General features: G+C 37.6%; 1 protein-coding gene across 30 annotated transcripts in view; it reads right to left on the bottom strand.

Moving 5' to 3' along the window:
* ADAM22 (ADAM metallopeptidase domain 22) overlaps window positions 1-13,041 on the bottom strand; it is a gene marked incomplete at its 3' end in the record, with an annotated part of 168,181 nt that overhangs the window by 90,278 nt on the left and 64,862 nt on the right. For all 30 annotated transcript variants that reach the window (XM_084897381.1, XM_084897385.1, XM_084897388.1 and 27 more), the window contains exon 4: window positions 772-838. In XM_084897381.1, the coding sequence (XP_084753507.1) occupies window positions 772-838 (67 nt within the window). The remainder of the gene's footprint in view (window positions 1-771; window positions 839-13,041) is intronic.

The following is a 13,041-nucleotide window of genomic DNA, read 5'->3' as shown; positions in this document are numbered from 1 at the left end:
TGAGCCTAAAGCAACCCTTTGGTGGAATTTAGTCTCATATGCCCTAGATTTATCAGGGCCCTGGAAAAAAACAACATACATCTCTATGCCTATAATTGGAGAAGGCTTTTTGTTTGTGTGGAATCTTTTCAGAACATACATGACAAGAACTAGGATCTTGAGATTACTGTTTCCCTGGGACTTCCCCATAGATCTAATAAATTTATATTTTACCAGGGGAAGTCATTCCCAACAAAATAAAAAGCCATGTATACCCTGACCCAAGATTTCACCTCTTGGTTCTCAGTGCTAACCTTAAAAGCAAATTTCAGAAATTATTTTCTGTAACATCATAAAAAAGAACCTCTTGCAGCAATATTAATTCTACAAAACATACCTCCAATGATTCCCACAGTGTACTTACAATTCTTTTTCTAATAACTAAAGGTTTTATTTTATTTTCAAAAGTAATTGGTAATATACTTTCTTGATAAAAAAAAATTTTTTTTAAAGATTTTTAACTCATTTTCAGAGAGAGAAACATTCACCAGCTTCCTCCTGCAGGTCGCCAACTAGGATTGAGCCCAAAACCCGGGCAAGCATCCTGACCAACAATCAACCAGCAACCTTTCTGTGCATGGAACAACACCCATGCTAGGGCTTGATAAAGTTATTTGTTATAAAAGCCCCAAAGCGATACATTAGAAGTATCACTGAAAGTATTAAAATGGTAATCAGTATTCAAGAGATTCTGAACAAATTTTCCCAAGAGGGAGATAAAATTTTACTTACTTTAACTTCCACCGTCTTCCCTCCATGTTCAATGTGTCTCTCTATGTATTCAGAGGACAGCAAATCACTGCAACAACAAAAGGAAGGATGGTTAAAGGGGACTAGAAAAGGTAAAGCATTTGAAAATCAAGTATACCCATACCAGCTTTAATGATTCATTAACTCCTATTTTAAAACAGAAATAACACTTTCTTTCTTTCTCCCTCTCTCTCTCTCTCTCTCTCTCTCTCTCTCTCTCTCTCTCTCTCTCTCTCTCACACACACACACACACACACACACACACACACACCAGCTTAGTATTTCTAAAGGGTTATGAGGATGAACTGACTACACCACCTGTCACCTCCTTGCTTAGCAGAGTTGATTCCATGGATCTTTTTTTTTTTTTTAATATATTTTATTGAATTTTTACAGAGAGGAAGAGAGAGGGTTAGAGTTAGAAACATCGATGAGAGAGAGTCATGGATCAGCTGCCTCTTGCACACCCCCTACTGGGGATGTGCCTGCAACCAAGGTATGTGCCCTTGACTGGAATCAAACCTGGGACCTTTCAGTCCGCAGGCCGACACTCTATCCACTGAGCCAAACCGGTTTTGGCTGATTCCACTGATCTTATTGAGAAGTTCTGGGAAACTACCAAAAGCACACCATTATTATAAAGACACCTTATTTTTACCTTTTGCTTTAGCTTTTTATCAAACATTTTTAACTTGCTACCATCCCTCACATCTCTTTATGTGTTATGTGTTATATTTTACCTGACAAAACATTAGTTTCCAACACAAAAGGGGGGGGGGGGGGCGCAAAGAATGCTAAAAGAACTGAATAGGAACATACCATTAGCAATAAAATAATTCTATTTTGAAATCTACAACCTTAAACAACAACCTTTTCATAGAATTTTAAGCTATTTGCATCATCTTAAATACACTTCTCCTTAATTCCATGTATGTGGAAAAATGTCCCACATACTTTAATGGAAGTACCTCAAGACACAATTTACACACAAAAAAAGTATCGAAGTCTATTATTTTTAAGGCAGTAAAATAGAAATAAAATTAACAGAAATAATACAAGAAGCTATACATTTCTGAGGGCCCTGGGCCTGGGGATACCTACTAAGAAAAGCTCCTGGTGGCAAACTGAGCTCAAATTTAAAAGCAGAGCCTTGCAGGCAAGTCTAAAAACAGGGCTCTCTCATTCAAATCGCACTGAACAGCCTGCCTGCACTATGTTCCTGGAGCCATCTGAGCCAGGCCTCATAAAGCAGTTCCTGGAACCCTATTTCAACCAATGAAATTGAGACTGGCCTGGTCCAAACAGAACTATAAGGCTATACCCTCATTAGCATCTTCAGCAACCTATCAGAGTGGCTCATTCTGATCAATCCAGACAGCACCTTTTGGACCAATCAAAGTGTGAGGATTTGGAGTCCTCATTTGCATGAGGACAGACTAATCAGAAACCGGGGCAGGGACTTCTCTCTGTATATGTCAGCACCCCTCTGGCTCAGGCAGAGCACGTTCCCTTTTCACCAAAGACAGAAAACTGGATTGAAGCACCTACGACAAAACACCAAAGACTTTTCGCCAGACCAGAATGGAACAGAGCAACTGGAGCAGAGCAGGCAGAGCGGAAGTGTCTAGACCAAGAGGGGCCTTGCTGAGGACCGCCTCACCCCAGGGCTGCCTCACCTCGTCTCACAGCCCTGCTGGTGCACAGCTGTGCTGTTTCATAATTGAGCTGTGCACACTGAATAAAGTTTCCTTTTTCACCACATCCAAACTGGGGATTCCTGCTGGCGTTGAATTGATGCCAACCATCAGTTGATATTCTAAATCTACTCTATGAATAAACATTCAGCCAACTAGGAACATTTTTTTCACAGTGTTCTGAAGGTCACCCAGCCAAAATTGTCCCAATTATAAAATAAAATAGCAAGTGCATTTATGAGCACACAGTCTTCCCATGATAAGCACCACTCTTACAGTTGTTTGAAATGTAAATAACAAAATGATCAAATGAGAGTCATATTAACACAGGCACCATAATTAGTTTCTACAGTATATGATTCTAGCATTACCATTTGGGGAAACTATAATTATTGTCTAAGTCCTTGTTTCATTTGTCTTTGGAACACATTTTCCTATTGACTTTTTAAGGAGGAACCAGCGAGGATGCTCTAAGCTGCAAGTTGCAGAAAACAGAACTAAATATGGCTCAGACCATCAGGACATTAAATCTTATTTCTTATTAGAAATTTCAGGACAGGTGTAAGGTGAGTTTGCTTTTATAAATCTTCAAGTCTGTTAAATGAATAAATTTGAAGGTTATAATAATGTAGGCAAACACTCTTAAGATATTTATATATAGAGAAGTAGCTAGTAAGCAAAATTTCGTTAGATTGAGTAAGTTGCATTGGCTGTATAAAGTATAAGAAAATCATGTATGTTTTACACACTGATAGAAAGGTATTTAATATTCATGATGCGCCCAGTTAATAAATGTTTATGATATAGTAAGTATACAAAAGACACTAAATAGCCAGGATACAAATTCAATCACCTATTAGTGACATCCAGGGTTCAGGATTCCTCAGCGTCCGCACCAATGACATTTTAGGTCAGATCATTCTTTGTCTTGGGAGCACTGCACAGTGTGCATTCCCACAAACAACACACAAAGGCTGCCTTTTCTCCATACCCTTTCCAACACTTATTGTCAATTTATTGATGATAGCCATTCTGACAGGTGTGAAGTGATATATCATTGTGGTTTTAAGCAGCATCTCTCTGATGATTAGTGATGTTGAGCATTTTTTCATATGTCTATTGGCTATCAGTAGGTCCTCTTTGAAGAAGTATCTATTCAGATCTTCTGTCCAATTTTAACTGGATTATTTTTCTTCCTGATGTTGAGCTGTATAAGATCTTTATATATTTTGGAAAGTAACACCTTTTCAAATGTATCATTGAAATATATGTTCTTCCAGTCCATGGGTTCCCTGTGCATTGTTTTATGGTTTAATTTTGCTGTGCAGAAGCTTTTTAGTTTGATGTAGTTCCGTGTGTTTATGTTTTTAGAAGTATAGGTGTTATTTCTTCTTTGAATGTTTGGTAAAATTTGCCTATGAACAATTGCCTATGAAGCCATGGGTTTTAGAACTGTTTGTTTTCTGGGAGGGTTTTTTTTGTTTTGTTTTGTGTGTTTTTGTTTTGTTTTGTTTTGTGTGGGGGTTTTTTGTTTTGTTTTGTTTTTGTTTTGTTTTTTTTGTTACTGTCTCAGTTTCATTAGTTGTTATCAATCTATTCAGGGTTTCTGATTCTTCCTGATTCAGTTTTGGAAAACTGAATGTTTCTAGGAATTTGTCCATTTCTCCCACGTTGTCCAATTTGTTGGCATATAGCTGTTCATAATAATTTTTAATCCTTTGTATTTCTGTGATATCCATTATTACTTCTCTTTCATTTCTGACTTTATTTATTTGGGCTCTCTCTTTTTCTTGATGAGGCTGCTTAAATGTCTGTCAATCTTATTTATATTTTCAAAGAACCAGCTCTTGGTTTTATTGATCTTTTGTATTGCTTTTTTAGTTTCTATGTCATTTATTCTCTGAAACAAAATCATTTTTAAAAAAGACAAAATACCTCTCAACAACATGCTCATATTTTCCATTCCTAGGAATATGTGAGCATATAAAGGGCACTTGATCCCATTGAACTTCAAGACTTATTATGAAAACAAGAAAATATAAGGAACAGATCAGAAGGCAATGTATTACTGAGAGCCTCAGTAAGCGGAACTGACAGTAGGCACATAGAATGCACAAAAGGAAAAGAGCTCTAAGAAGTAGAACAGTCAAGTCAGGGTTCTTGAAGGCTATCAGACTTCATCCTTAGAAGGCAGGTAGAATGGAAAGGCAGAGGAGGACATTTCAACTGAGAGGAATTACAAAAGCAGACTTGTAGCAGAGGAAAAACTACAAGTGGCTCCAGAGGTAGTGAAAAGATAAGCCTATTTAGAGTTGAGGGTTCAAGTTGAAGAAATATTATAGTACTAAGAGCTAGTATTTATGGAGGCCTGAGAGCCAGGCACTGTGCTAGGTGCTTTAAATGCATTAGTTGCTCACTAAAGTATACAGACAACTGATGAGGTAGGTATACATAGGATTCCTCTTGGTAGGCAAGGAAAGGGAAGTGTGGCAAGGTCAAGTGGGAAGCCCAAAGTTCCCCAGCTGGTCAATGAGAGCACCAGATTCATTCCCAGGTAGGTCTCATTCCTGAGTCCATGATTTGAACAACCACATCCCTCTTTTAATAGAAAAGCATAAAAAGTGACTGCTGGGGATTTTATCATAGCCAATGTACATAAAAGGACTATTCAAGATGAAAGTCCTATTAAAAATAACCTAACTGCAGTAGATAGAGATGATTAGCAAAGAAGATTCATGATAAAAATGTATCTATTACATAAGTTAGAATGAATTTTGCCAACCCAGGATAGATTTGTGAAAAGTGCCACGTATTCATCTATCTGTGTGTGGTCATTATGAGAAATTTAATAGAGTAGAGAACATAGAAACTCATGAGCATTCTAAAAAAGCCATCATCATAATAATCACAGATGACATGTAAACCTATTACCCCTAATCCTAAAAGGAATTGCTTCTATGTTTATTTTAAATTACTTTCTTCAAATAATGGAATTAGCAATAGCATAACTAAGAATGAAACTGCAGTTTAAAATTTGAGAGTTATAAAGGGCAACAATATGACTACAATTTTGCAAAGCATTTAAAATATTTACTTTTTAATAGACTGCATATTGTTTAGCTTCCCTATTTTAATTTCAAAAAGAAATACTTTTCTTTGGATTTAATGCAGGCCATATTGTAGCAACGAGAGCAGTCTATTTGATTTCTATAATGCACATGCATAAAAATAGATGAAGAGAAGTATCTCTGATGCTGATGATGGAAATTATTTTCCCTGGGCTCTCTTGTACTTCTAAATGGTATGCATGCAGATGAAAAACTCTCCACAATTTCCACCCACATATGGACATGTGTGGCTATGCATGGATGGAGCTGAAATGCTCTTTTTAAAAGTATTTTGCTGATACCTTTATTCAACTTTTTCATTGATTCAAATAGGAAACAAATGTATATTTATAAGTGCATGTTTTTAATAATACGGAATGCTATAAACTCTACCATGAAAAGTAGCTAATATCCATCTTTCAGATAAGAAATGGCACTCTTGTTTGAAACTGAAGATTTGAAATACACAGTATTCAGCTACCATCAAGCATTCAGAGGAGAAAAAACAGGTAAGCTACTTGAAAAGTGACCTTTGTGCAGAGAATTGAATGTCATCCACCTTCTTACTACTGGCAGCAACAAATTTCTCCTTCCATGGCTGTGGTATAGGCTATTAATATCCTCAAAACTAGATCTGGTTCACCCAGGAAATAGGCGGGGGGGGGGGGGGGATTGATGAATGAACAAGATAATTAGGTCCTAAAGCACATCAGACACTTTGAGATTGAGTTAGAAACACATTTCAGAGGCACTCAAGAATAAGACATTATGTTGTGGATTTATGTCTATCACCAAGGCTCTCTTAATGGAGGCAAAATGTCAGCCTGACTGAAACAAGTTCAAGAAAGACTTGAATTAGAAGATGAATGCAATTACTGACTGAGCCATGAATCTTTTTTTTTTTTTTTTTCTCTCTAAGAGAAATGCTAGGTCAATCAAGAGAAATGAAGACTGAGTGTATATGTGGATAGAGATAAGCACATTAATTTCCAATTCCATTTTAAACTACCTGGAATCAAGTACAAAGCTAGAGGGTCTAAAGCATAGTAATCTATAAATATGTGTATAAAGAATGTTTCCATATAATGAATTGTCTTGGTTCCAAATTAAACACACAAAACAGTTGTCTTCAAGAGTCAGTATTTAATTTCAAATCAGCTAAATATCATATCAACATAAACCACTGATTTAAAAATAAAACCAAAATTTACTTCTTCCTTTTTTCCCCTACAAAATGTTCCAGCTAATATATTTGTAAAAATCATGTAAATTTTTAAATCTCAGCCTCTGTAAAATAGAATAAGATCAAATATCTACCTTTCTTATATCTTATGGAATAAATAGCCTAAAATTAGTAATGAACTCTGCTTTATGCCAAATGTATGAAAAACAGTGACTTCCCTAAAGAGATACTTTTTATAAGAGATACCTTCTTTTGAGATTGGGGAAAAAATGGTTTAGACAATAGAGCAAAGAATACAAAATAGATATGACTTAAAGAAAAAACTCAATTTAGTCACACTAGCAGAATGCAATTAACAAACCTCTATATTTATATAGAAACAGGTGCTATTTATAAATACATTGTAGGAAACCAGAGCAGAAACACTGTTTTCTTTTATTCAAATAAGAAATCTACCTTTTTTCTTTTCTCAACAGATTTCTTCCTAAGAAAAATAATATTTCAACTGTGGTTTTGCTCACACACATACACACAAAGCAACTTAGAAGAAATGCTGTTCCTCCAAAGGGCAGAGGGTGAAATAGGATGAAAGCCATAATGTGATTATTCACCAGAAGCAATTATCCTTATCTGGGATGACAGCTGAAGCAAGTCACCTCACATTGCCCCTTACCTGGACTAGCTTAGTGCGGGGGGGCGGGGGAAGGGGGGGAGGCACCACCATATATAATTGTATAGAACTTTATAACAAAGAATAAAGGCAAAGAGTACTACTTGTATCTCTCAATAAAAACATAGTAGTTCTCAAAAGAATCTTAAATTTCACATTGAAATATGGTTGCATTGTGGGAACTGTTTACCAAAAGCATCAAAGACAGATTTAAGATGCAACTAGTGGAGTGGAAGGTAGATAAGTACATAACAAAACATTTTCTAGGTATGTTTTAAAATATATATCGATAAATAGAATTAGTAAACTTCTCATAAAGACACTCTATTGACATTTTTAAACTTGTCATTGATACCACTTATGCTAGTAGAACCACCTTTGACTAATTAATGCTGGCACTCATTACCATACTTGCTCTCACCTACCTGTGATTAAGTAGCATTCAAAGATTCAAAGATGGTCCTCTTGATTCCCACTGGATGGTATATACACCCTGCATAAGTACTTCCCCAAGTGTGGGTTGGTCTGTGAATATGATGGGGTAGCATTCCCATGATTTTGTTAAGGTATATGGAAAAAGGGATTTTGCAGATATAATTGAGGTCCCTTATCAGCTGACTTAGAGTTAATGAAAAGGGAGAGAATATGGAGTAGGCCTGACTTAAGCAGGTGAGCCCGCAAGCAGGTCAGGAAGCAGGAGCAGAATTTCATCTGTGGGCCTGGAAAAGCGACAGCCATGCAGTGCCTACGAAAGGGACCCTATGCGTCAATGACCTGAGGATGACCTTGAGTTGCTTAGATAGATCAATGTAGAGAGCCGCCAGAGAAGACACATGGAATGAGGGCACTGGCAGAATCCTGTTATCAGTACTGATTTCTTAATCCATGTGTTTGCAATGAGGAACAAATAGGACCTTGACTCACCCAGGTCTTGATATGCTAAATCTTGTACCAAAAAATAAGGAGCTTACCCAGATTTTGATGAATAGGATCTGGGCACACCTGAAACTCCTTTTGACCTTAAACTCCCCTTTGGAAGCCAATAAATATGCTGTGTTGTCTGTGGTGAATGTGACTGTCTCTTCCTCAGAGAGATGGCACCCACCTAGTCCCAACTTCATGAATCTATTTCTGCCTCTTATCTCTTTCTCTAATTTCTTAATCCCCAGCTCCACCCCTCAGGAACCTGCTGTTTTCCGTGCGGGATGTGGAAAAAGGAGAAACACCACAGATCTATAGACAACAGCTAGCAAGAACACAGGCACCTCAGTCATACAGCCAATTCTGAATTCTGCCATTGACCTGAATGACCTTGAAAGACAACCTTGAGCCTCAAATGCAATCCCCTCCCCAGCCAGCATCTTTATTTCCTCCTGAGCAGAGGACCCACCCAGCTAGTCTGAAAATGACCTCCTGATACATAGAAACAATGAGAAAACTAATCTATGTTGTTTCAAGCCACTAAGTTTGTGGCAATTCATTACACAGCAATCGAAAACTAGTCCTAACCAAAATTCTCATTTTCTCTTTACCTCATCATCTGCAACAGATTATTTAATAGGCCTGAATGTCTGAGGAAGCAGATATGTGAAAATCTGGGAAAAGACCTGTACAAGGGAAAAGATGGTGAGCTTCGTGATGAACATAGTGATCCTGAACTGATTACAGAAAGCCTGGTCACTCCACAAACACACACTCATAACATTTTAAACTTGTACTCGATTGATGCCACTTAAGTTAGTAGTATCTGTCCTCTCTCGTGAGGTGTAGGGAGAAACCTCACGAGAGAGGACAGGGTTAGAAAATATACACAGAAATAGATTTGAGCTATGACAGTAACAGGGAGAACAAAAAAAGACACTGACTCAGGCTTGGATGTGCCCATTTAGAGAAGGATGTGATATTAAAAAGATAAGAGGAAAGGAAAGATAAATAGTATTTTTAAATGAGTTTTAATGATGAGAGAATTACTTTTCTCAACCTTTCCAAATACTTAAAGAGAAGCCAAGGATTAAAAAAAAAAAAAAGTTTTTTTAAATTTGAAGACAAGTATGTTGCTGGTAATGTGCCTGACAGCAGATTAAGTAGAATAACACTGGCAGAAACCAGACAGTGAGAACATGAGAAAGTGGTTCATTATTTGTCCTTTTTTAAAGATAGGTAACAAGTACCAAATAATAATCATCACTGCCCACTCTAAAAATGAAAATACACATACACAAAAAGAATTTAAAAAAAAAAAAACTTTCAATTATAAGGCTATTATATATTCTAGTCCTGAATTTGTCAATATTTGGAAAGATGTGGGAACAACTCAGATTCAGATTACAACTATCTTATGGGAATTATTTGTTCTCTAATTTAGAATTCCTCCTCACAAACTTGATTATGGCTACCATCATCTGCAGATCCATGGCTTTAGGGAAAAAATTGAAACTGTCCAGGGGGATTAAGAAACGAATGTATGCAATTACTGTGTAGAATAACAAATATGTATTTTTCTGCTTATGTGACGTTTTGGGAGCTTGCTTATAAATAAAAGCTGCAGTATAAGTTTTCATCCAGGGATTTTATAGTTTTTAAGGCAATGAATATGTCTGACAACCATAAGCCAACATGTTCTGAAATTAATACTATATGTTAAATTTTTTGACAGAAGGAACTAATTTTTAAAAATTTTTAAATCCTCATCAAAATAACCTAATTGATCATGGAACTTTCCCCTTCATAGTCTGTATTCTCCCCCACAAAAAGATGAAAGATACTTCTTTCTCCATGGGACATAGAGAATGCTAAAAGTCATACTTGCCAGGGATTGAGTTAGATCCTTGGGAAACAAAAAGAAATACAAAATGTTATGTGATTTCCCAAGAGATACAATCAGGCAGCTCACAACTCCTGAACATTTTCAAATTAGCTGAGATTAATCACTATGTCCAAGTTCATGGGATGTATAAAACTGCTAGTGAAGTACAAGGCGCAGAATTAACCCATTGCCTTTTGTTTTCTGAACTGTTCAATAGACATTTAAGACTACTATAAATATTGGCACAAGGTTTCTCACGGAAAGTCTTAAGGCGATAGCCTATACACTGAGTGGCCATATTTTTATGATCTCTGAACGCATAATAATCTGGCCACTCGATGTGTGTGTGTGTGAATATATATATATATAAATGTTATTTCCTTTGCAAATTATGGAATATTGGCAAATTAGATCTTTTGTAACAAAACTGGATGTGCAATATATGGAAATGTTTATGGCAAATGTTAAATGCAATGGGCAAAATATATATTCTAACTATGACCATGATATAAAATATGTGCATTCCCAATGGGAAAAATAAAACAAGAAGGAAATGAAGAAGGAAAAGCCAGTTGTTTTCTTTGGATGCTAAGATTTTATTAGGGAGATTTTTTTTTCCTTTTTACTTGTTATTGTTGCCATAAATTCTAGACAATCTTTTACAAAATAATCCTTTTAAAATGGGTGACTAAGGAAAAAATTTCACTTTATCCCTATTTACTTTTCATTGCTTAGGTTGGGAAAAGGGATGAGATAGTTATGAAAATCAAAAGAAACTATGAATGGGCTCAATTTATCCAGAGATTTACACATCAAGAGAAACAGATACAGTATTGGCTATTCTAGGGAACTGCTAAAGTAAGGAACCTTTCTCATAGCTTTAGTCTGTGGCTGGCTGATTGTACTGTTAGTGTATTGTTAATATATCACAAGTATAATCCTATCTAATAAAAGAGTAATATGCAGATTGACAATTACTCCAATACACAAGATGGCTGCCCCCAGGTGGTCAAAGATCCTGCCCCCATGTGGACACAAGATAGCCACCACAAGATGGCCAGCAGGGGATGGGAGGGCTATTGGGAGGGACAAGGCCTGCAAGGGAGGACAGTTGGGGGCAATCAAGCCTGCAGGGAAGGGCAGTTGGGGGTCATCAAGTCTGCTGGGGAGGGCAGTTAGTCTGGCAGAAGAGGGAAGTTGGGGGTGACTGGGCCTGCAGGGAAGGGCAGTTGTGGGTGGGTGGGAGACCCAGGCCTGCAGGGGAGGGCAGTTAGGCATTAATCAGGCTGGCAGGGGAGTGGTTAGGGGGTGATCAGGCTGGCAGGCAGAAGCCATTAGGGGCAATAAGGAAGGCAGGCAGGCAAGCAGTTGGGAGCCAGCAGTCCTAGATTTTGAGAGGAATGTCTAACTGCCCGTTTTAGGCCTGATCCCACTGAACATCCCTCGAGGGGTCCCAGATTGAAAAGGGTGCAGACTGGGCTGAGGGACAACCCCCGCCCATGTGCATGAATTTCATGCACTTGGCCACTAATTATTAATACATTATAATAAGTATGGTGTAACATGAATTGCTACATTGAAAGTGTGATTACTAAAAATATTTTGTATCTTTATTCCTTTTAGTTTCTGTACCTAGTCCCAATTAGAATGCTGCACAGAAAAAGAAGTATAATTTTTCCCATCAAAAGAATAAAAAAAATGAAGACATTTACCCTAAAAGATTTCTGAACATTGGGAGGGGTAAAAAACCTAGTAGAATTATAACACTTGATTCCATTCATTATCAATTCCCCCCCCAAAAAAGGGGTAAATACCCATGCAGGTAATTATTTCCAAATTTGCCAGAAGCATAAAAATACTGTGCTACTTATTTTTCATTTGCATGCATATTTAATTTTACCAGCTATTAGGCAACTTACAAGCCTTCTGCAACAATAAAGATAATGTGATTATATTTAAGTATTATCTACTTGGCAGTCTTGTATAGAAAGACCAAGAATAAGTGGAGATCAAACAGATCTATATTTTTCCAGACATTCTGTCTGTGCTTTTATAGTCAAAATAGAACAAGCAGGTTAACTCTTAGCTTATAAAACTCAGAGTATGGCATTCTAGTTATGAATTTCGAAGCAGTATTTTCTGAAACAGGTATATACTAACTCATTGTTCTGGACATGTGCTGGTTACATCAGCCCAGCAAACGTATCCCCTTACTCTGGTAATAGTACCCTTCCATTCATTTGGGAAATTGCTTCACTATTCAATGAATGGACTGTTAATCATGGGATAAGCTGCTAGTATTATGATTTGATTCAATAATTGAACATGTGACCAAGCAAGACCAATCAAATTCTTTCCCTTGGATTTTTATATATTCTTAAGTGGAGAAAGAAAAAGTTTCTTCCTATGTGGTTTGCTGGCTAGAATATTATAAGTCTGGATCTTTCTATAACTATTAGAGGCCCGTTACATGAAAATTCATGCACTGGAGAGGGGGTCCCGCAGCCTGGCCTGCTCCCTCTCACAGTCTGGAAGCCCTCAGGGGAAGGAGGTAACCCGGTAATCAGGGGAAGGTGATGCCCCCATCACACCTCTGCTGCTGCCACTGCCGGCAGCACAAGCCTCGGCCAGCCCTGGTTACCTCAGCCTCGGGTGGCCCTGGGCAGCTGAGAAGCTGCCATCTGAGGCTTGTCTGTTCCTTGGGCTGTCCCTGAGCGGCTGGGGCACTGAGGGGGCTAGGAGACTATAGAGGCAGGTGTGCGAAGCAACTGGGCCTACCTGAGACCTTGAC

The sequence above is a fragment of the Pipistrellus hanaki genome, assembly GCF_964339955.1.
Source record: "Pipistrellus hanaki genome assembly, chromosome: 10".
In the NCBI taxonomy this organism is placed as follows: Eukaryota; Metazoa; Chordata; class Mammalia; order Chiroptera; family Vespertilionidae; genus Pipistrellus; species Pipistrellus hanaki.
This window is presented reverse-complemented; position numbering and strand designations above follow the sequence as displayed.